Source organism: Zerene cesonia, chromosome 4, assembly GCF_012273895.1.
Source record: "Zerene cesonia ecotype Mississippi chromosome 4, Zerene_cesonia_1.1, whole genome shotgun sequence".
In the NCBI taxonomy this organism is placed as follows: domain Eukaryota; kingdom Metazoa; phylum Arthropoda; class Insecta; order Lepidoptera; family Pieridae; genus Zerene; species Zerene cesonia.
Window position 1 is genome coordinate 4,622,138 of NC_052105.1, and position 21,526 is coordinate 4,643,663.

At 34.2% G+C, this 21,526-nt stretch overlaps 2 protein-coding genes across 2 annotated transcripts in view; both read right to left on the reverse strand.

The window, feature by feature from the left end:
• The window catches only part of LOC119839749 (synaptic vesicle glycoprotein 2C-like), a 75,701-nt gene extending 74,190 nt beyond the window's left edge, over nucleotides 1-1,511 (reverse strand). Inside the window, exon 1 of the mRNA XM_038366184.1 lies at nucleotides 1,257-1,511. The gene's annotated coding sequence lies outside the window, so the exon portion shown is untranslated. The remainder of the gene's footprint in view (nucleotides 1-1,256) is intronic.
• Nucleotides 1,512-7,789: 6,278 nt separating this feature from the next.
• LOC119839737 (histone-lysine N-methyltransferase ash1-like) overlaps nucleotides 7,790-21,526 on the reverse strand; it is a 32,466-nt gene continuing 18,729 nt past the window's right edge. Inside the window, exons 4-20 of the mRNA XM_038366171.1 lie at nucleotides 15,483-21,354; nucleotides 15,207-15,400; nucleotides 14,852-14,990; nucleotides 14,582-14,747; nucleotides 13,573-13,729; nucleotides 13,188-13,288; nucleotides 12,756-13,106; nucleotides 12,283-12,604; nucleotides 11,859-12,082; nucleotides 11,666-11,765; nucleotides 11,392-11,546; nucleotides 10,707-10,961; nucleotides 10,336-10,505; nucleotides 10,017-10,119; nucleotides 9,570-9,737; nucleotides 9,016-9,144; nucleotides 7,790-8,745 (exon numbers count right to left, since the gene is read on the reverse strand). Coding sequence (XP_038222099.1) covers nucleotides 8,590-8,745; nucleotides 9,016-9,144; nucleotides 9,570-9,737; nucleotides 10,017-10,119; nucleotides 10,336-10,505; nucleotides 10,707-10,961; nucleotides 11,392-11,546; nucleotides 11,666-11,765; nucleotides 11,859-12,082; nucleotides 12,283-12,604; nucleotides 12,756-13,106; nucleotides 13,188-13,288; nucleotides 13,573-13,729; nucleotides 14,582-14,747; nucleotides 14,852-14,990; nucleotides 15,207-15,400; nucleotides 15,483-21,354 — 8,762 coding nt within the window. The 3' untranslated portion in view covers nucleotides 7,790-8,589. The remainder of the gene's footprint in view (nucleotides 8,746-9,015; nucleotides 9,145-9,569; nucleotides 9,738-10,016; nucleotides 10,120-10,335; nucleotides 10,506-10,706; nucleotides 10,962-11,391; nucleotides 11,547-11,665; nucleotides 11,766-11,858; nucleotides 12,083-12,282; nucleotides 12,605-12,755; nucleotides 13,107-13,187; nucleotides 13,289-13,572; nucleotides 13,730-14,581; nucleotides 14,748-14,851; nucleotides 14,991-15,206; nucleotides 15,401-15,482; nucleotides 21,355-21,526) is intronic.

Genomic DNA, 21,526 nt, shown 5'->3' on the forward strand with positions numbered 1-21,526 from the left:
GCAATTATTCCTAAGTACTGACCCCATTTATAGTTCAAAGAGGATCTTCGCAAATTGAACATATAACTGTGTGCATTTACCTTAATATATCTACTCAGAACAAAAAACTTAAATGTAGCTATTCTTAAGCAAACAAAAATATGCATACCAGATAAACCTATTTTATATGGAGCAGTTTCTACAAAGTATTGAAATTACGTAACGCCGCATTTATAATTTGAAAGAAAGAAGAATCCTGAATCCTGCCTCGTGATCAAATTTTTTCTATTCTTTCAAAATTTCTCATTTATAAAGCATTTCAATGCTATAAAACTAAAAATTAAATAAAAGAAAGAAGAAATTTACAAAGATACTTATATGAATGAATTTTGACCAAAAATATGGAAATTCTTTGTATACCCACGCCTACTTCAAGTCAATATAGAGTTCTTACAGCGTATGAAAAAATAAATAATTTTCTATTTTATGGTAAACATATTGGTTTTTATTTTTTTACACTTTATATTTTACCTTTTAAAAAATAATGCCAAGGTTGTTTTTATTGAGATTTAATGCGAATCTTATTTTATTTAGTTTTTATAGACTGAATATTTAATGCAAAAAAGTTACGATTTAAAAAATCCCTTGAGCCGTACTAAGAAGCTGAATTGCAGTTTTTTATTACTTTTTAATAATTCGAAACGATATTTCAAAACAGTAGAAACAAGACCGATATAACGTTTAAGGTTTTTCTTGCCTTTCATGAAAACTTGATGCAAATTTGAAATAATTATTAAGTGTTGTTCTGTTTCTGTGATATAAATAATAATTGTTTATTTAGAATATTAAAATATGGGCAAATAAGAGTTCCGTCATTGAAAAGGAAATAATAGGATTAGTTGTAAAGTGTAGCGTAGCGGAAAAGTTCCTCGATACTGCAGATTAGCAAGTATAATTAAAAGTTCATTAAATATATTTTGTACTACTTAATAGTATTTCTCAAAGACAGAGTAGTAGCTACTCTTGATAAATATAGTTATCATCGAATGTTTAGTTCTATAGCCTTCAAACGGTTATTAATGTTTCGAAAAATATGCAAAATTATGTTAATATATTATAAATAAAGCGAGATTCAATCCTGCGTTTTTCGCCGCACTGCATAATAAAACTCCGAATGATGTTAACGAAAATAATAATCAGTAATGGCCTGTACCTACTTACAGAATATGAAATGATACTTCTATAAAGGTTTGAAATATGTAATAATAATTACTTACATGTACATAGCTGGCATTCGGCAATTATTTGAAGATTTCGTTGAGCAGATAGCCTTGGTATAAAAGCAAATTAAATATAGCTTTTGCAATGTCGCGACAGCTTTCATCCCTCGAGACTGTGTTTTCTCACTTTACGAGAGCCGAACCGAGACGAAAAATTTTAAAACATGAGATTTTTAGTACATGAATTTTGTCATATCAAGTTGTATATATTCATAGGTCAACGTGCGTCTCGTGGTACAATACGTGTACTTGTGCCGAGGGCAGTGAGCCATGAGTTAGCCACTGACAAAATAATAGCGCGGGATTACCGACTCATCCTGCTGACAACTCAACAGACAAGAATACAATACACGTATTTAGTAGTAAAATTTGAATATTTATGATTTAACAATAAAACACATACCTAAATAAAAAATGTAACAGATTATCTTATTACTCAGGTATTTAAAGGTTATATTATTCTGTCAAAAAGGGCCAATAACAAACAATGTCCATTAAGTATATCTTGTATGTTATTATTGTCTTAACAAAGATTTGTCCCTTAAATTCTTCTGAAAATATCTGTAGGCTGCTGCTTTGTAAATTACTATACCGTATTCCCTGTATTAAAAAAATAATTAGATATTAAATTATTATTAATGATTTAATTAATGTTTAAAAAACGTTTTAAAAAGGAACATAAACATAGTGATAAATAATAATGGATTATATCTAGTATGTCTACTTTTTAAAGTGCCTTCCTAGTATTAATTAAATCTACGTAGGCGGTTGATGACTTTAATCTACACTAATATTATAAAGAGGAAAACTTTGTTTGTTTGTTTGGTTGTAATGAATAGGCTCAAAAACTACCGATTTTAAAAATTCTTTCACCATTCGAAAGCTACATTATCCACGAGTAACATAGACTATATTTTATTTTGGAAAAAATAGGGTTCCGTAAGATATTTTCCATTTTTCGGACACAAACTGAAAAAAATCAACCAAAGAAGTTACTTATTTTTCGTACGCTGGCCAAACTACAAAAGATAGAACCATAAAATGTTATAATTAATTGTAGATCTTATAAATATCTACAAAAAGTCTGCGACACACTATACCTATCTATGTCGAGTGAGGCACAACAACCACAATTTTATTTAAAAATCTTGATTTTTTTTTTGGACTACATTTAAACGCGTTTATTTTACTCATGCTATTAATGCCTATCAAAATAAATTATTTCATCAATAAGTACAGTTTATGTTGATAATATTTCGTCCACGAATGATTAAAATTGGTCGTTTGGTTTTGAAGTAGTTGTGGTGAAATTAAAATATTACGATTTCTGCTGCACGGCCCGTTGCGAAATGGGCGTCACCAAGGCCAGGGGTGCGCGTGCGGGAGAGGGGTGTTTAGATCTATGAGTAAGGTACCCGCGCGGCTCAGACGCGAGGTCGGCTCCCTATATCATCATCAGTATATTTTGTTAGCTGAAAATAATTTAACCTCAAATGTTGTTTATAGAGAAGCTCTACAATAATTTAGTTATGTATCCTAAATCAACAGGTTGCACTGCGGGACTGCAGGCAGAAATGAACACTTTTGCCGGGAGCAAGACTTAGTTAGCGCTTTGCGGGCGGTCTTTCAGTTAGTTCTAATAGAGATATATTTAGTATCGGCTGTGCATCCGTGCGAAGCCGGGGCGGGTCGCTAGTTTGTAAATAACTGCATTAGTTGCAACATGCTGTTCTATTATTTTCCTTATTTTAATATTCAATTAAATCAATATCTAGGTATAGTATTTAAAAAGTAAAACATTGTAAGACGTAACGACTGTAATGTTTTGCATCAGGAACACCAATATTTAAATTTTATGGTCGATAATTAAATATTGAATGAGTCTTTATAATTTAGATTAAATTAATCGTGTGATTTCAATTGATTTTCATAGACAATGGCCAGTTATAAAATAGTTTCCTTAAGTAATACCACAGATAACATAATAGTATACTAGAAGTAGCTAATACTATACTAGCTACACTGTATATCCAGTCGATTTAGGTTCGGGTGACTGATCCATTCGGGATTCGGGTAATCCTTGATCCCTGTGATCTGACGAAATATTTAATTAACTACCCATTCCGTTAGGATTTTACTAGCGATTTATTAGACTGCTTTCGTATTTTTAGTGCCAAAATTGCAGCATGAAATAAGCGAACTTGTTTTAAGTTACTGTACATTTTTTACTTTCAAACTTATTTATCAGCTGGGTACCTATACAATAAATAACTCTCCATTATGTTTCGAATCCGATCTATTAACTAGGTTAGGGAAGAGATCTTGGGAATTAAAATCTTCACATACAATATAATATCATATATTACAATATAATATCAGATCTTTATATATAACAGAAAAAATGTGTCTGTAACAAACACACATATTTTTCTGTTCACGCTAATCTCCGGAGCTATTGGACGGATATGAATGAAAATTTTTGTTGTTGTATAGGTATAATGTCTGGGCAACATATAAGCTATAATTTAATTCGGAAATTGGAACACCTTATGCGGACCCGCAACAGACCACTTGAACTATAAGGGATATAAATATTGTGCCATAACAAAAATTGTTAGAGGTGGTGAGCATTTTCTGCTGAGAGTATAAATTTGAAGATCGGAACGTGATAAGCAACTCCAAGAGCCCAGCTACACTGTAACACGTATAGGAATAAGGTCTTAGCAAACATTGTTCAGTCTGATGACAATTTTCTGTTGAATTATAAAAATTGCAGATTTGATACCTACTCCTGATGTGGAACTCCAAGAGTCCAGCTACACTATAACATAAATAGAAATAATTTCTTAGCAACAGTTGTTCAGTCTTATGGACATTCTATTTTTGGATTTTGTCAACTTATACTGCAGTGTTCCAGACATTTGATATTGAAATCATGGACATCTGCGGAAATTCGGGATTAAAGGATTATTACTTTAATTGAAACCAAAACAACAGTTTATTCAAGTTCAAATTTCAAGCGAAGAACGTCGCGGACAACAGCTAGTGGTGTATAAGAAACCAAAATTGTACGTACTAAATATTTGTTTCCGTCGTTTATACAGTAAACAAACTTTCAATAAATAGGCTTCCCATGGGCCACTCATCATAGGCACCAAAGCTTCTTGTACAACTGCAGCTATCAGTCATAATTCATAGCCTTATGATTTTCTTTACAACGACGTGGGTAAATATTTTAAAGAGAAAATCATGTAGTGTTTGTTGAAATAATATATTAAATTAATATCCTTCTACGATCAAAATATTATTTTTAAAGGAAACGCTAAAGTTTGAATGGACTTCCGCTTCCGCATAAACAACTTTTCACAGCTGACATTTTTCGCATTATCCTTCAATTTAATAAAAATGTTTTAGATGCTTTTAATTGAATTATTTTAAATTTCGCTATTGTAAGAAAATTATTATAAGAATGATAGTTCTATATTATTAGATAGCGTTTCTGCTTAAAAACAAAACCGCGTGATGTTTAAGTAGAAGTAATATTCTTTACGAAGTAAACAATCAATGTAAGAACATTGCTAAGTAATGCAGTAATGCGATTAATAATGATACAATTGATATTTTTTATTTTATATATTCCATTCAATTTATTTATTAATAAATATTGACATACGAGTCTGGAGGTAGGTCCGAGGTAGTCCCGCGGCCCTTTTTTAGAAAAAAAAAACAGTACTCTACTAAGATAAATAGTAATAGGCAATATCTAGCTGTAACTTTTACCGTAAAATGGGAATTAAAAGTTTTGAATTGAAATAAAGTTTGCATAATTTTTTACGGTCCAAGTTGCGGCAGCGGAAACTGAACAAGCGCGGCCTTACAATATACAAATATTGGCATCTCACATTAGCAGAAACAGATTTGATTATAACCAAACCGTCGTATTATGGCAACTTTTTACACGCGTTGAAGCTCAAGATGCCATTGCAAATTAAATTTTAAATGTGGTTGTTAAGAATAATTTTCATTTGGTATCTTTTTCACAATTCGTTCATAGTCCAGTGCAGCATAATTGGGATGGTTGCGTGTATCGACGGCATGCGGGCGGACGCAGACCTCATCTTCTCATTGCGACTGACCCCGGCCGGTGAAGCCGGCCCAGGACAAATCGTAAATATAAATTGTTTTATAAGGTCAATGTTAATGCAGGCGATGTTTTGATTGGCAATATTGAATCTACTGCGTAGCAAGGCACCTCATTACGTCGCATAAACTACTCGTTTTTTATTATGGATCAAGGCAATTTTTTTCTGGTTACGTGATGGCTTAAAGAATGACTGTGTAAGAGGATGCGGGTATTTATATGAGAGTGATTGATAAATATTCCAGGTCTCAGTGTTATTTTGAAATTTTCATCCAACTATTTATACCACTAACTACTTAAGTAAAACAGGATAACTAGAGAATTTCCTTTTTTTAAGCTTGAATAAGGACTTGAAATGAAATAACATTTAATTTCATTTTAATTTAATATTAAAACATGAGTTACAACAAATGGCATCTTAAAACAAAATCTTACTTAGAAAATAGTAAAGCTGCTCAATATAATGAATTCAATATAAATATGCATTTATTTGATTTCTCATTTGAATCAGTAAGTTTAACGTGTTTTCCTTATTAAACCATGAATAAATAACCAATATTGAAAGTCACAGTATTTTATAAAGCCTGTTCAAGTTTAAATGGAGCACTTTATTATTTCGTCTTATTGATTCAAATGAACAAGCCAGTCAATTTTGATTTCCGAATGATATTGTGTATAATTTTGATCCCAAAATGTTTTCTTTCCTACCTTACATAAATTTGCAATACTGGAAAAACAGTTGTCATCTACGCTATCTCTTATATTATTGACTATTGAAATCTACTATGTAATTAAGTACATGTGTGTAACATTAATATGTAACGTGTCTGTGTATACTTATCTAACTACAAGGCAATGTAAAGTGCTTGTTTGTGCTAAAGAGAAAAACCTTTTTGAACTTTCAATTTATGTTATGAATTCACCACTTCCTGATTTTATATAAATTAAGTATTCTACTATACAAATATGCAGTTAATCGAAACCCTCAAGGACCTTGAGTCAAGGTCAAACGATAACTTGTGTACATATTCGCAAATATTGTTATAGCCTTGAGAACTAAGAGACGGTTTACAATACTTCTTAAACTCGAAAACTATTCATGTCCCATTAAAACGTCAATAGTAATCATGCACCAGGAAGTGGCGAAATAAATAAATTACATTTTCGTACATCTGCCACTATACTTTCAACAATATCTACGAATCTTCTTAAGGATTTTTATTTTAAACTTTAAAACAATCGTATAATTATTATAGAAATACATTCAAATATATTGGAGTCCCGAATAGGACTAATTTTGGGATCATTTTATTACATTATATATGTATATAAAAGCAAAGTGTAAAAAAAGCTGTGATTAAAGAACTCACATATAGATCAAATTAATTAGAGCCAATGGTGTATTCAAAAGCTAACAGTATTTTACAAATAAATTAGAAACAAAAACAATTTGTTCAAGAACAATCACATAAGCGTAGGCTCGTAAGCGCCTGCAGTGTGCACGAGGGTCATCGTTAACCAAATATATTATTCATTTTAAAAAAACAACCAACCACCTTAACACTAAAATATATACAACTTAAAACTAGACTTAAAAAAATAGAGAGATTTTTAATAAAAGCATGATTGTATAACAGCTCTTCTACAAATCGTAGACGTTTAAAATGACCAGAAAAAAATCGAATGTTTTAATTCATTATTATTCTTCTTAAGAAAAACTTATATGAAGAATATTAAAAAAGAAATTAATACTAATATTACTATAACAACCGCCAAACAACTTTTTATCTAACCTCTATAAAACTTTTCAACACTCAACATCAGTTCGCACCACTGGTCGTTTAATAGTAATTCTATATATCCATCGTTAAATTATAACAATATTAGCCTATAAAAATATAATATATAACTAATTTATATATATGGGTATATTTTCGTCGTGATAAAAAATTGAATAAGCACACAAAATAATGTAACTGAGTATGAGATTATAACTCTAACTACATTCAAGTAGACTAAAATAACGATGAACCTTAGAACTTAAAATTAAAAATAAATTACTTATAAAATAAATTAGCACGTTATCTTGATATAGTCAGATGAAACACTTAATTAGTTGATAACATTTTTACGTTACAAAAATATTATTTTTACTTGAAAATATCGCGATAAATTTATATACAAAAGGTACAAGAGATTCCATTACACGATGTAAGCTTCTTCTCCGATTCGACACGCCCATTCCTTTTATTGTCACAGAACATCAACCATTAAGGAATGTACTTGCATACGTTATTTTTGTACACGTTTGATATTATCGATACAAATACATAATACAACAACAATTTACATGTAACATTTACTTATACACACGCGCAGTGTTAATGACATCAAGTCTAATTGATTATGCAATGATTTCATGTTTCAAAATACGTGAATATATTATGTACAATTCAGAATGACTCATCTTAAAATATTATTCGTGTCCCTATGCTCCTTCGTTTTGCCAAAATATCTACATATTCACAATTCACAACTATTACTAGCAAGCCGTTCATTTTTTTCCAAATGATTTTGGTTGGATTGGGAAATTACTAGTTTTTTTTTTTAAGTTCGTCGTAAGCCAAGTTAACATTATAGTACTAGAGAACTTAGCATTTATAAGTAATTAAATACAGCAAATTTCAAGTTATTTATTTTTGAGTTTATATGTTATTGGTCATTACAGAGACCGCATAGACAAACTAGAGCATGCGCTGTTTGTACGTAAGATTTCCTTAAATAAATTAATAAATATAGAGGATGCATAGATATAAGCATGAATTATGTGGCAACCAATATTTACATAAATATTGACTGAGATGATAGTCTGCTCTCAACACAGATGCAAATAGCAACGTGCAGCAGACCTCACGCTCCTCTCGGATATTCATCACCTAGTTAGTGAGCGCGCAGTGGCCGCCGGAGCCTCGTCCGCCGCCATCGATTCGTCTCGCTGTCTTGTTGAAGAAGGAACAGCGGACGCGTGAGGCCGATAGCCCAGTCTCCCCACCTTCCGTAAGTCTCCATGAGGGATCATCCAGTGGTTGTGTAGCGACACAACAGCCGCGTGCCGCTGACGGCGCGGGGTGAGCGGGGTGAGCGGGGTCAGCGGGCGGCGGGGCAGCACGGGCAGGCGGCGCGCGGCGGTCAGGAGACGCGGTGGCGGCGGCGGGCGGCGCGCGGCGCGAGCAGGTAGGACGCGTCGAGCGCGCGGCCCGCGCCGCCGCCCGCGCTCAGCAGCCGCCGCGCGATCTCGTTCACGCGCTCCTTCTGGCGCTCGCGTCGCTGCGACGGCGATACGTTCTGGTGATAATTAATCGATTTCGTATTAAATAAGAAGCCAGTCGCCCCGGCGACGCCCAAGCTGACACTTTCAAGATTTTCAAATTCTCATTGTAAAAACGGTGACGAATCTAACGAAACAAAAATCACTAAATACGTTAAGCCGTTCTTGGGTTATAAATGATGTTACTAGAGCGAGTCTCTTTTCTAAACTTATGAGAAAGCTGTATGTTTAGAAAAAATACAACAACAAAAAACTTATAAGTATATGTATATAAAATTATGTTCTACCTTTGCAACAGTGGCCACGGCATTAGCGACAGGCTTTTTCTTCGGTTCTTGTGACGCCTTAGGTTTCTCTGATGTCATAAAATTCTTGCCAGCGCGACCTTTCAGATATTCTGGCAGAACTTCGTGAGGCTAAATAAAGAATATTTTTGAATTAATAAATCATCGATTCACCATAATTTTTCATGTTAACTATTAAAATTAATATTTCTTTTATTTAATATTTATCTTTTAATATTTATTTAATTAATGTTTCTCTTTCACGATAATCCTCTGATGGGAACAGTATGATATTTGGTACAGACATAGATTAAGGTCTGGATTAATACATAGGTTACATTTTAGTCGGGTTGGAATCCGCAGGTTCCAGCTAGTTAATTATAAAAACATCAATTCTCCAATGAATATCGAATGTTGCATAAGAGTCATTTATTCAATACAATGATATTTTCTTTGTATTAAGCATGAAAAATCACACTTCTTACCGTGTGTCTACATTCACTTGACTACATAAAACCAAATTATTCCGATATACATCGATAGACAAAGACACTCACAGCGTACGTGCGTGACACCTTCAGTCGCTGCGGGAAGTGATCAAACGCATAGGGCTTAGTACATATTGGGTATTTGGGTCGCGAGATCTTGGTGAAGAGATGCGCGGTGCGGTCCACGCGCAGCTCGCAGATGTACACGTGCGACTCGTGCGCACCCACCGGGCGGCCCTATACAATGAAACAAATTGTGATTAAAAAACCGTTTTCTCATACAATATTTAAACACTCATTCGTGACCAGGTTTGCTTTATATAGAAGTTATATCTCCAAGTTCAGTAAATCCTACTTCCTATCCTACTATAATATTATAAATGCGAAAGTTTGTAAGGATGTTTGTGCGTTTGTTGCTCTTTCACGTAAAAACTACTGAACCGATTGCAATGAAATTGTGATGCAACTATATACAACATATTAAATTAGTTTAAAAACACTGAGACATTTATATACCTTGCAATAAGTGTTCAAATCCATAACCCAGCATTGAGACATTACTAGTTCTATGGGCACCGCCTCGTATAGTGGTACACGCATGACCTCGTTGTGGAAAAATCTGAAAAAGGAGTTGGTATCATATATTTTGTGATTTTAATGCTTTAACCATCTCGGATGCTCCAGACAAATCGAGTTTGTTTCCTTAAAAACGAGATTTATATCTTGATTCTATTCATATTCATCAAATTTTTCTTTGCCGCCTTGTTTGTTGTAGATAAAATAAGGGATTATACATAATATATCATTTACTACTATTTCACTTATACAGACTTACTTCCTTGTCGGTTCATGGAAGGTCTCGTGCGGGCGCAAATAATGATGGCCGTATACGTAGCGCTCGCGCGTGTCCTTGTGCTTCCACAGTCGCTCCACTCGGAATATATCCAATTCGGACACTGGCACACAACCGATCGTTTGGTATGTGTGCTTGCGGACTGAACCATCCTGTAATATTGCGAATATTCATAGTTAAAGATTATGCAATGAATTTCACATCAATAACATATACATTTTTTGTGCGTATTCTTATGTAAATTATCAAATATATCGAACTTGAGATATGAAAAAATATTCTTTTTAAATAACTGTCGAACAAGTTATTTTGAAGAATTACGTATCTTACACACACAAACCTCATTTACATACCTTATTCTGAATAACATCTTCTTTCTCTTTACCCTTGATATTCTTCAACTTCTTCCTATCGACGCGCTTAGTCTTCGGCGAATCGGTCTTATCACCATCCTTCTGGCTGACGTCCGGGTGTTTTTCGTCAATGGGGATATCTCTAAGCACGTATACAGTGTCGCCTTGTCGCACTTGTAGACCGTCACGCATCAACGACAGATAGAACTGGTGACCCTCTTCCGTGTATTCGTCGAGTGGGATCTCACGATCAACCTGTTAGAAAATAAAACAAATTTAGATGTGCGATTTTTAAATGTTATGAAAGTGTAAAATATATTTTTAGAACACTCTACCACATCTTTGCATAAAAGTAAATAGAATAAACAATAAATTAGTGAACAAAACTTTGATGATTATTATAGTATTTTCTTGTGTTTGATTTTACGCGAGTATTATACATATAGAAATTAAAACTTTTTAAACACGAACACTGCGCGCGTGGAGTCTCCCCGTCACTACACTCGCTGTAAACTGTTCGAAACGTCGGGTTAATAATATAATTAATAAATCGCGTTTAAAATCCGTTAAAAAGTTTTTAATTTCCAAATTTGATGATTATTTTTTTTTTATTTGAGAGCAACCCCTTGTTCGTCTTTCCTTGTCGAGGTCTTGGAGGAATTATTGATACAAATATATTAATTACCGGGTCGGTAGAGCACAGGTGGCAGTAGTGCGTGGAGGACGTGTCGGCGAGCCGCATGCAGCGCGCGTGCTGCCACACTCCACACCGCGCGTTACCGCACTGCACCATCAGCCCTTCTTCTACGTGGAGGCCGCATATGCATAGAATTACTTCCTCTGGAAATATGGTAATAACAAATAATAATTAGTAATATTTATATTAATGTTTTTATGTGGTATATAATTATAATAGCGTATTTTCTGAATTTTCGATACAAGTTGAGTTACTAACTTACCAGGTTTTGATTTTTGAATAAATCCAGATGGTAAACTGTCTTGTGAACCAAGTATTTTTGTAAGTTGCTCAGCAAACTCCAACTTAGCAGAATTGTATACCTATAAATTAATAAAAAAAAATAATTAAAATTAAATTGTTAATAAAAGCTCTCAACACAGATACAGTAACAAATATATATCAACGAAAATTACCTTCTTCAGCTGCGCGGCCGCAGCACCAATGGCGGTCATTTTACTGTGTTCCCGCATAAGCGCAGAGAACAAACCACTCATATCGCTGTCGAACTGAACTACACTCTCGTATTCGTTGTTCTCAATTTTACTTTGAATCACATTTAGATCCGTTATTGGGGTTGTGTCGGATTTTTGATTTTTAATTTTTAAAAGCGGTGAACATATGGGCTTTTCTTCATCACCTACAATGAAAATGTATGTAATAAATAAAACTTTAATGAATAATAATTTTAAATTGACTCCATTATAATCCGAACAAGCAATTAAGCTAAAATAAATATAATTAAAGTGGCTGTAGTGGCCTTGACAACTATGATACATAAAAAAAAAAGTATTAAAAATCAATATTGTTTGATTTGTTAAAGTTATTACAATCACTCACCTTTAAAAGATGTTATTATATTGTAAAGAGCTTTAAACACTCGCGTCAAGCGTTGTTTCATCTCCAACGACGGGTCATCTTCCAATTTGGACAGCTTAAGAATTTCTTCTTTAGAAGCGCGCAGCGTTTGTAGCTTTTTGAGGAATACTTGTGGGTTCATGGTGTCGGGGAGGGTGAGCGGGTCTACGTTTATAGTATCGGAAACTGTGGGTTGAAGACTCGTTACGATAGATACGGTGGGAGCGTTCTGAACGGGAGCAGGCGCGGGGGCAGGGGGTGACGGCGGTATTTGAATTGTCATTCGCTCACGTATGCGACGTACCTGAAAGTATATGTAAGTTGTTATATTATGTAGAATAAAGCAATTACGCACGAAAACTGTTTAAATAAAAATTAATCACTTAATTGTCAACGAGAAAATCATATAAACATATTATGGTAAAATCTAAAAAGTGCCGCACATATGAACTTACATTCTCCAAATTTCTAAATAGAAAACAATGTCTCTCTTTAACGAGATTCCTTTCCCTGGCTGTCAGCGGTTTCAACTGTGGTTCCTGCCACAGCTTATTCAAATGCTGTTGATATTTGAGTATTGTCATGTTTTTGATATCGCACGCTGAAACGCTTTGTTGCTCAGATTTCTTATTGCATTTAACAGCTTTACGCGGTCTTCCCACGCGAGGTTGGTTGCCGTTCGAACTGTTGGATTGATTAGAAGCATTTGATGGTGTCCTAGACTGTGTTTTTAAAGGTTGCTTCGTAATACGTTGATATTTCCCGCCAATAACACCGCGGCAGTCTTCAGAATCGCATTTGCAAGGCTAAAACAATAATAAAAGAAATAAATAAATGAATATTATTAAAAAATTAAGGAATTTCTAAAAGATAACTTAAAAATTTACCTGTCCCACGGCTGGATTAAATAGTGAAAAGTTGTAATCGTAGGTCAGCTCTTCACCCGAATCTATATCGCGTAGAGCAAATAATGCCATCCTGAATGTTCCTGTAAATAAATTATACAATAAAAACATGTTGCATTAAAAAAAATACAAATATATAACACTAACACAAAATAGAACTAAAATAACTCATAAATTGTTTTTTTTTTAACGTCAGACTGAAATATAGATACTTGATCAGTAAACACAACAAACATATTGCTAAATCACATTACTTAATATATTTAAACTTTTAACCTTAATTTCCATCAAATTCATAAAACGCATCCCTATATTGGAATAATCCAACTAAGATATAATTATATACGAAATTCATTAACGATCATACCATTGGAAGTCCACTTCTGCATCTCGCAGTTGGGCCGGCACGAGTGGTTGACGAAGCGGCCGTCGCCGCCCATGCGGTGCCCGTCGATGACGAGCCCGCCGTCCAGGTGCAGGCAGTAGTGGTGCGTGTCGCGCGCGTACCGCGTCGCCATGCGCTCCTGTACAATGTATAATAGACATAAAGTTTCAGACATAAAGCCACTTATATGAGATACTTTATTATAAACATAAATTAAAACTGAGAACATTCGTTAGATTTTCTAGTTTAGTTTGTATTGTACTCATTTATTGCGTTCAATGAAGTGCGCGAGAAGAAGTGCGTACAAAGTGTTTATCGTTTGTATAATTGTTTCCTACAATAAATCATTCACGGTTTTACTATTTTTATTTTCATATTTTTCCATTTTGCCACTTGTAAAGTATTAAGTACATGCAAGCAATATGTATGTCCCAATATATGGATGGTCGAATGTAACACAGGCTTAACCTAGCCTGGGTTCATCATTGTTTAAAAATTAAACCATAAAAGTTAATGTACCTACATAATTTGTATAACTCGATGTCTAAAGTATATAAACACAATAAGAATCACGTCAACCCACCGCATTATTAAGTTATAACTGAAAAAAAGCAGTCGAAATGAACGTCGTCGTTTTTGGAACGACGATTGAAAATTGTATCGGAGTTCACACGAGTATTATACAAATAACTACCCGACCCATGCGACTTCGTCTGCTGGCTACTCTCTATCTGACATTTATGTTTGCAACTTTTTTTGTTCTTGAATTAAATGTGTACAGCAACCAATGAGCAATTTCTTCAGCTTGAATATCAGTATATACGAGTAAATATAACAAATAATATATTTTTTTAATTAGCGGATTGTAACATTACTCATAAAACACTATAACAAAGGCAGTTTCCTCACTTTGGTTATCACGCATAAGGTGACCTTGGTAATTCGGTTAATTTTCTACTTTAATTTTCAATTTTTAATTAAATGAACCAACCTTAAACTCCTTATCAGAAACAACCTCGCCAACATATTCTAGAATAAAATCGCCTGATGTAATTTTATGCTTCGTACGTACACCCCAGCCTTTATTTTCGGTCATGAATTTCTCTAGACCAGAAGCCCATTCATGGCGTTGGATTCTTTGATTTTTGCACTTATCCCTGAAAAAAATTAAATCATTTAAGTGTTGAATACCGCATTTTTTATAAAGTTAAATTCAACATTTTCAATATTTTTTTTTCAATAAAATGTTTGCTATACGTACCCGCAGGGACACAACTGAGGTGAGCACTCAGAAAATACAAGCCTATTGATGCAGTCCTCATTACAGCCAGAGGCTGGAGCACAATTGCACGCCACGCTTTCACATTCTTCAGCAGACGGCTTGACGTCGTAGTAAACATCTAAAAGCAGTTACATATTGTATATTTATACACACTACTTTACCCAGCCTTAAGCTCAGGTTATATAAAATGCGAAAAAAATAGGAAGGAAGGAAAGGAAGAAAATATGCAGTATGTTCAAAATTAATTTGGAATGTACTGTTAATTCTGTTAATCTAACATTTCTACCATATATTGTGTGTAGGTATCCGAGAATTATATATTTTATTAACTTACTGGTGCGTATTTTCTTATAATTCCACGATGGCACAGGTTGATTGTAATGTTGCTCCCACCAGATGTCATATGGTAAGGTGAAATGGATAAGTCGCTTTCTCACCCAACGTTCACAATACGGAGGAGGGGCTAATAACCCAGGTGGAAATTCTGTTTGAGTGACGAGATTTTTCCCCTTTCCTTCGGGCTTGGGACTGAAAAAGATTTTTTTTTATTAAATGACAATAGTAAGAAAAACAATAAATAAAAAAATTATGATAGTAATATTTAACTTACTCTTCCTTATAATAGTCCGAAAATAATCCAGCTAATAAGAATTTCTTTCTTAGCCTTGGATTTTTTTTAGATACAACAACTTTGTCTCTATTGTCAATGCTATTAGACGGACTTTGATCGCGCGATGCCGCTATTCTTTTTTTGCAAATAATACTCTTCGAGAGTACGTCTATGCTCTTTTCAAAGTCAATTTCCTTCTCATTTAGAGGCAGGGGCTCATTCTCATCATGGTCAAGAAGAGTATCAACAGACGGTTCCCGAGATTTAGATGATAATTTCCGACTTACTACTGTATCTATGGAGCTCTCTCTAGAACTAGAATATACTTCATTGCGCGGCTTCTTATTAAGTTGACATGATCTCGATTTTCGCCTAGTAACAATGCTCATAGGTTTTAGTACTATTTCTTTTTCTGAATTTTCTGTTAATTTTTTATGTTCCGATTTTCTAGTTTTTATTTTACCATCATCATTGACAGTATCAAAACTTCGAGTGAGTCTGCGTTCACTTGGATACAAAACAGCTAAACTTGATTTAGGCCTTAAGCCGACCTTGGTGCTTTTCTCTACTACTTTGCGTTTTGAAAATATTTCTTCAATTTCATTCGATGGCGACATCGCTCTACTCTTTCTTTTTAGTCGGTCTAATGTTTCAAATCTGCTTGCCGATTTGCTCTGGTTGATATTCAATAAGCTTAATGGTATACTGTCTTCTGGATCATTACCGAGCGAACTAGTCATTGATGGGATACTATCAGTCTCACTTAATACTTCCCATTTATTAATGTGGTTTTTTACTTCTTTATCAGTCTTGTTTTGTTTTAATTGCAAAGCAGGAGCTCTTAATATTGATGAGGTGGTTTTCTTTTCTTGTATGACCTTCTCCCCTTGTTTTTTGTTGTTGTTATCACTTAATATTTCTTTACCTTGTAGTTTTTCTAGAGCAACAACTGTTAAACGACCTTGTTTCGGACACTCATCTTTATTTAACACTACTTTTAGCTCAGGTTGTTTAGTACCTGTTCGTTCTAAAAAGTTAATCATAGCCTCACCATCTTTTGGAACTCTTTCAAATGCAGAATTATCAGTATCTTCAGAAGCCATTTGATCGTAAGAATTATTTGCATTGTTAGTTTCGGTCTTTTTCTTTTTTCTTTTAATGTTGGGAAATCCTGTTCTATTAAAAGCTTTGCGCCTTCTGGTTTTCTTCTTGATATTATCAACTGATTTCATCTGATCATTAGATTCGACAGAAATCAAGTCAGGCTTCTTAACTTGTAAACTAGTCTTTTTTATGAAATCACCCACCGGCAATCGCTCCGCCTGAATCTTTGGAATTAAAACTTTAGATGGTAAAACTAACTTACTCTCACGGATGAGATTGTTAGATGTTTTCTTCTTTTTCTTTTCATTTGTGTCATCACTATCACTTGTTAGATTTCTTTTATGTTGTCGTAAATTATGACCTCCGGTAGTCTCTTGAATTTTATCAGAAATTACAGCAGCTATCGATTCTCCTCTTTTAGGCCTTATGATCGGTTCTGGAGTTTCAGTGATTAAAGCTAACGGTATTTCAGATTCTGTGTCCATTGAAGCCAATAATGAGCTCTTTGTATCGAGATTTTTTAATTTTTTGGTTTTATTAGAGTCTGCTAATATATTACTTATACATATTGATGATTTAGGAATTTGATCTTCTAAATCAATAGATGGTTCAAAAATTCCTGTAGGATTATCAACATTAACCACTACGGGAGGGTCTGGTAAAATGTCAGATGCTTTCACTCTTTTCGATTCCAATACTTTACCCTTGGACACCGGTGACTTGATGACACTAGCGCGAGTATTAATTTGATTACTCAAAGATTCCCTGCTTTTATTCTTGTCGTCTGTTTTGTGTCCATCTGAACTACTTTTTTCCTTTTCTAAAATTCGCGATTCTATCGATTTCCGTATATTATTATTCAAAAGTGTATCTAAAACTTTCGTGGCTGCGCTTGGATTAATTTTTGATACTAAATTACTAGTTAATCCTTCAAGCCTATTTTTCTTTCGAGTCATGATTTCCGATTTCTGTGCGGGGGGTATAGAGCTTTTATAAAGTGAACGTGCTGACATGCTTTTCAGGGGATCAACAACAGAGTTTGAAGCTGTAGAAGCTTCTGGTGATTCACTATTCAACTTTTCATTGTCTTTAAGGTCGTCTTTGGAAGTATTTTGATTAATATCTATTGCCTCGCTGTTAACACTAGGTTTTTCTTCCGATAGTTTCTTTGATAAAGATTGTACTACTTGATCCAAACTTGAATGTGATACCGCTTTCTCCGCTTCTAATCTATGTCGCTTTTTGGGTGTCACTATAGGATTTCTCACTGGTGACAATTTTGTTTCAGATCTAGGAGATGACACTCGATTATTGTCTGGCTTTGATGGTTCGGTCTTTACATCAACATCTTTTGGTTTAGGTAAACTTTTTTCTAAGTCATGAACCATTTTATGCACCGCCTTTAATTTCTCAGATGTCTCATAAATTTTCTTCGATAAATCGGACTGTTCAGCAGAAGGCTTTTTGATTGATAATTCATCGTCTACTACTCCACTTAAATTAATGTTTTTATCGTTATTGATGTTTGATAAAATAATGTCGTCCTCCTTCAAAGATAATATTTCAGAAACATCATCCGACTTTTGTGTCTTAGTTGATTCATTTGTTTGATTTTTATTTTCACCGGATAATAAGGCTGCATTTTTTATAGATTCATTGGGTTTTTTACTTTTATCAGAAACAACTTTAGACTTGGGAGATCCCTCAGAAGTTTGCAAATCAACAAGACAGTCAGTTTCTGTACACAAGAATTTTTCAGAACCAGAACCATTTTTAGAATTTTCATCGAATTCTGTGGTAACTAAACTCAAACTTAGAGAGTTACTAGTAGAAGAATTAATGTGGTAATGTCTCTTTTTAAGGGGTAATTTATGTTCATTTGTATCTTTTCCTCCCTTATTCTGTGATTCAGTTAATTGTTTTTTATGTCTTCGCTTAGATGTGGGTGTAGCGATTTCTAAGTTATCTGATGTTTTACGTTTCTTCGAGGTACGTTTTACTATTTTAGTCGTTGTTGTATCTAACGCAGATTTTTCCTTTTCTCCATTTTTAGGTTGATTTGATGTTACATTGGCTATTAATTTTGGAGCCACATGACAAAGTTTTATAAAGTTTGTAATAAGACTATCCATGTCTTGATTAAATTTTTGATCAATAGTTTCAGCAACATTGCGATTTGAAAAGGAATCTCTAACTCTTGAAACTGACCGGGATCTGTGCCGCCTTTTACTTCTATGCCTATGGTGCTTATTTTCAGTTTTTATTGTAAGTCGGGAAGGACGTTCTGTAGGCTTTAAATTTATCTTAGGCGGAGCAAGGACAACAGTTCGTCTCTGCTTCTTGATATTAAAGGAAGGCTTAATTTGAGTCTTTTTAAAATTTAAAAATACATTCCTCGATAAAGATTTATTTGGAATGTAACTATTTTTCGCCTTCTCAAATATACTCGGTAAAGGTTTCACTGTTTCTTTTTTCGTGTTAGGCGATCCGGATTTCTGTTTACGATTTTTAGGCGAAAGATTCCTACCAGACTGTTTTATGCTATCGTTATCTTTCTGTGAAGATGTTGTTTTAGTCGACGTCAAGGGTGATATTCCAAATTTATGCGTAAAAACTGGTTTGAGGGATGGTAATTTACCACCAATGTGTTTAGTTTGCGATGGAGACTTCAACAGTGTGTTATTATTATTATGACTAACTTTGAAAATATTGTAAGTCGTAACAGGTCTTTGAAGACCGCTGAATACCGGACCAGGTGCGAATGGATCAGAAGAATTTAACCTTAAGACTTGCTTTTGATTCATTTTCTTGAAACTATAGTCATATTTTGACGGCAGCGGATATTTGGTACAAACACTGATGTATTTAGGACTAGCATTAGACTTTCTTAAATATGTGTCACATTCTGAATCACTAGAACTATGTCCAAGAGTAAGACTACTAAATGTTTTATTTGTCAACAATAAAATTTCCTGATCAGACACAAAATGTTTCTGATTTTTGTAATACGATCTATTTCGAACCGATCGTGTCTTCTTTAATTTTTTCATACGTCTTCGCATACTTCTAACACTGTAATCCGTCTTATAACCTGATTTATCTGTTTTGTACCCTGATTTATAATCAGTTTTATAGCCCGATCTATAGCAATCGCTTTTGTAGCCTGATCTACAACCATAATCACTCTTGTAACCAGATTCAATAAGTCTGCTGCAACTTTTATAAGGTTTAAATTCATAATCACTTTTGTATCCAGACAGAATGTCCTTGTACTTTGGGTTGAGATCGATTTCTTTCCATGTGGGATCAAGCATATCGTCTGCGGCTGCTTCATTTTCGCTTTGATTATCCCGCCAAGAACTGTTTATTGTTTTACTACTTTTCTTGGGTAAACTTGCAAGTTTGCTGTTAAGCTCTTTTCTCTTCGCATAAACTCCAGATAACACTGATCTATTAGGTGATACAGAATCATTATCGCTTTCGCCAGAATGGTACTGATTTTTATCTTTTAAAGTTTTAGAAGTAGTTTTTGTTGGTTTTGATTTTGCTTGCGGCTTCCTGCCAGGTTTTTTGCGAGGCGGATACAAAACTCTGTCCGTGGCGTATAACATTCTATCTAAAGCAGCTATATCCAATTTACGGTCGTTTTTCTTTGTTTTATCAAATTTATTCTGTTCCTGTTTGAGCGGTACCGGAGACGGTGCTTCTGTTTTAATTTGTTTGATTTCATTCTCAATTTTCTTCTTTCTATAGTCACAGTCACTGGAATCGGATCTATTATGTTGACTTCTTGTTTTTGATTTTGACCTCGCACTTTTTCTTTCAGCTGTGTTATTCTCCTTTTGTACCGATTTTCTACTATGTCTACTATTGCCTTCGTCAACGTCATGCCTTCGAAGAGGAGAATGTGTTGGCGAATTGTGGTTAGAAAGAATTCCAGAATCAGGTGATACATTTGGTGGATCATTACTATTATGAAAGTCGTTAATTACATTAACAACTGGTTTGTCGTCTTTGTGAGATTCTTTTTCTTTTTTAGACAACTCTTCAATTTTCTTCACCTTCCTTGGCCGACCTCTTTTCCTTCTAGATTCAACTACGTTAATTTTCGAGTCTTCTTGAGATTCAACCGAATTCGTACTGATTGAATCCAGCTTTTGAGTGTCAATTTGATTTGATGAAGCTATTACATGATTAACTACAGTTATTGGCGAACTCTTCAAGAGATCGCTTGCGCTACCTAATTCCGAACTTCCAGCTGTAATATCTAAATTCATAAAATCATTGTTATCAACACAGTCTTCCAAACTCGGTGGGTTGGGTATGGATAAATCTACAGATGATGTGACAGAAGTTATTTCTTCAAGATCTTTATTTATTTGAGACAGCTCTTCAGTCTGCTGAGGGCTTAAATGTTGATTACCATTATTCAAGAAATTCGAAGTAATTGGTGCTATCTCAGATAGATTATTTATCTGCCCAAGCACACAATCACTTATAGTATTGACACCGTCTATTTGATTTCCATTTAATCCACAAGACAGCGATGTTGATGTATTGATGTTTGTAAGTGGAGCAGAGCTGCTTAAAAGCTGAGTTTGTGCCACGAATTGTTGCAACAAACTTGAGGCATAGTGGGATGTATTTTGATGAACAGTGTCAGAATTCGAACACTCGTTCTCAGATCCAGAAGAGTCCGCCGTTGCTCTTTGTATTGCAGCAGTCACTAGTTGAGGCGTAAGTTCCATCTCGCTGCTGGACCCGTCTCCTAAAGAAAATTTATACGTATTATTATGAGTGTTATAAAAATAAAATACATACACAAACAAGACGAAAAATTTTCTAAAATTTTAGTTGTTCGATACATAATAAGGTCATACTTTTAATCTTGTTTATTAAATAAAAACACATACAACACAGCATATTAAAGAAAAACTCAC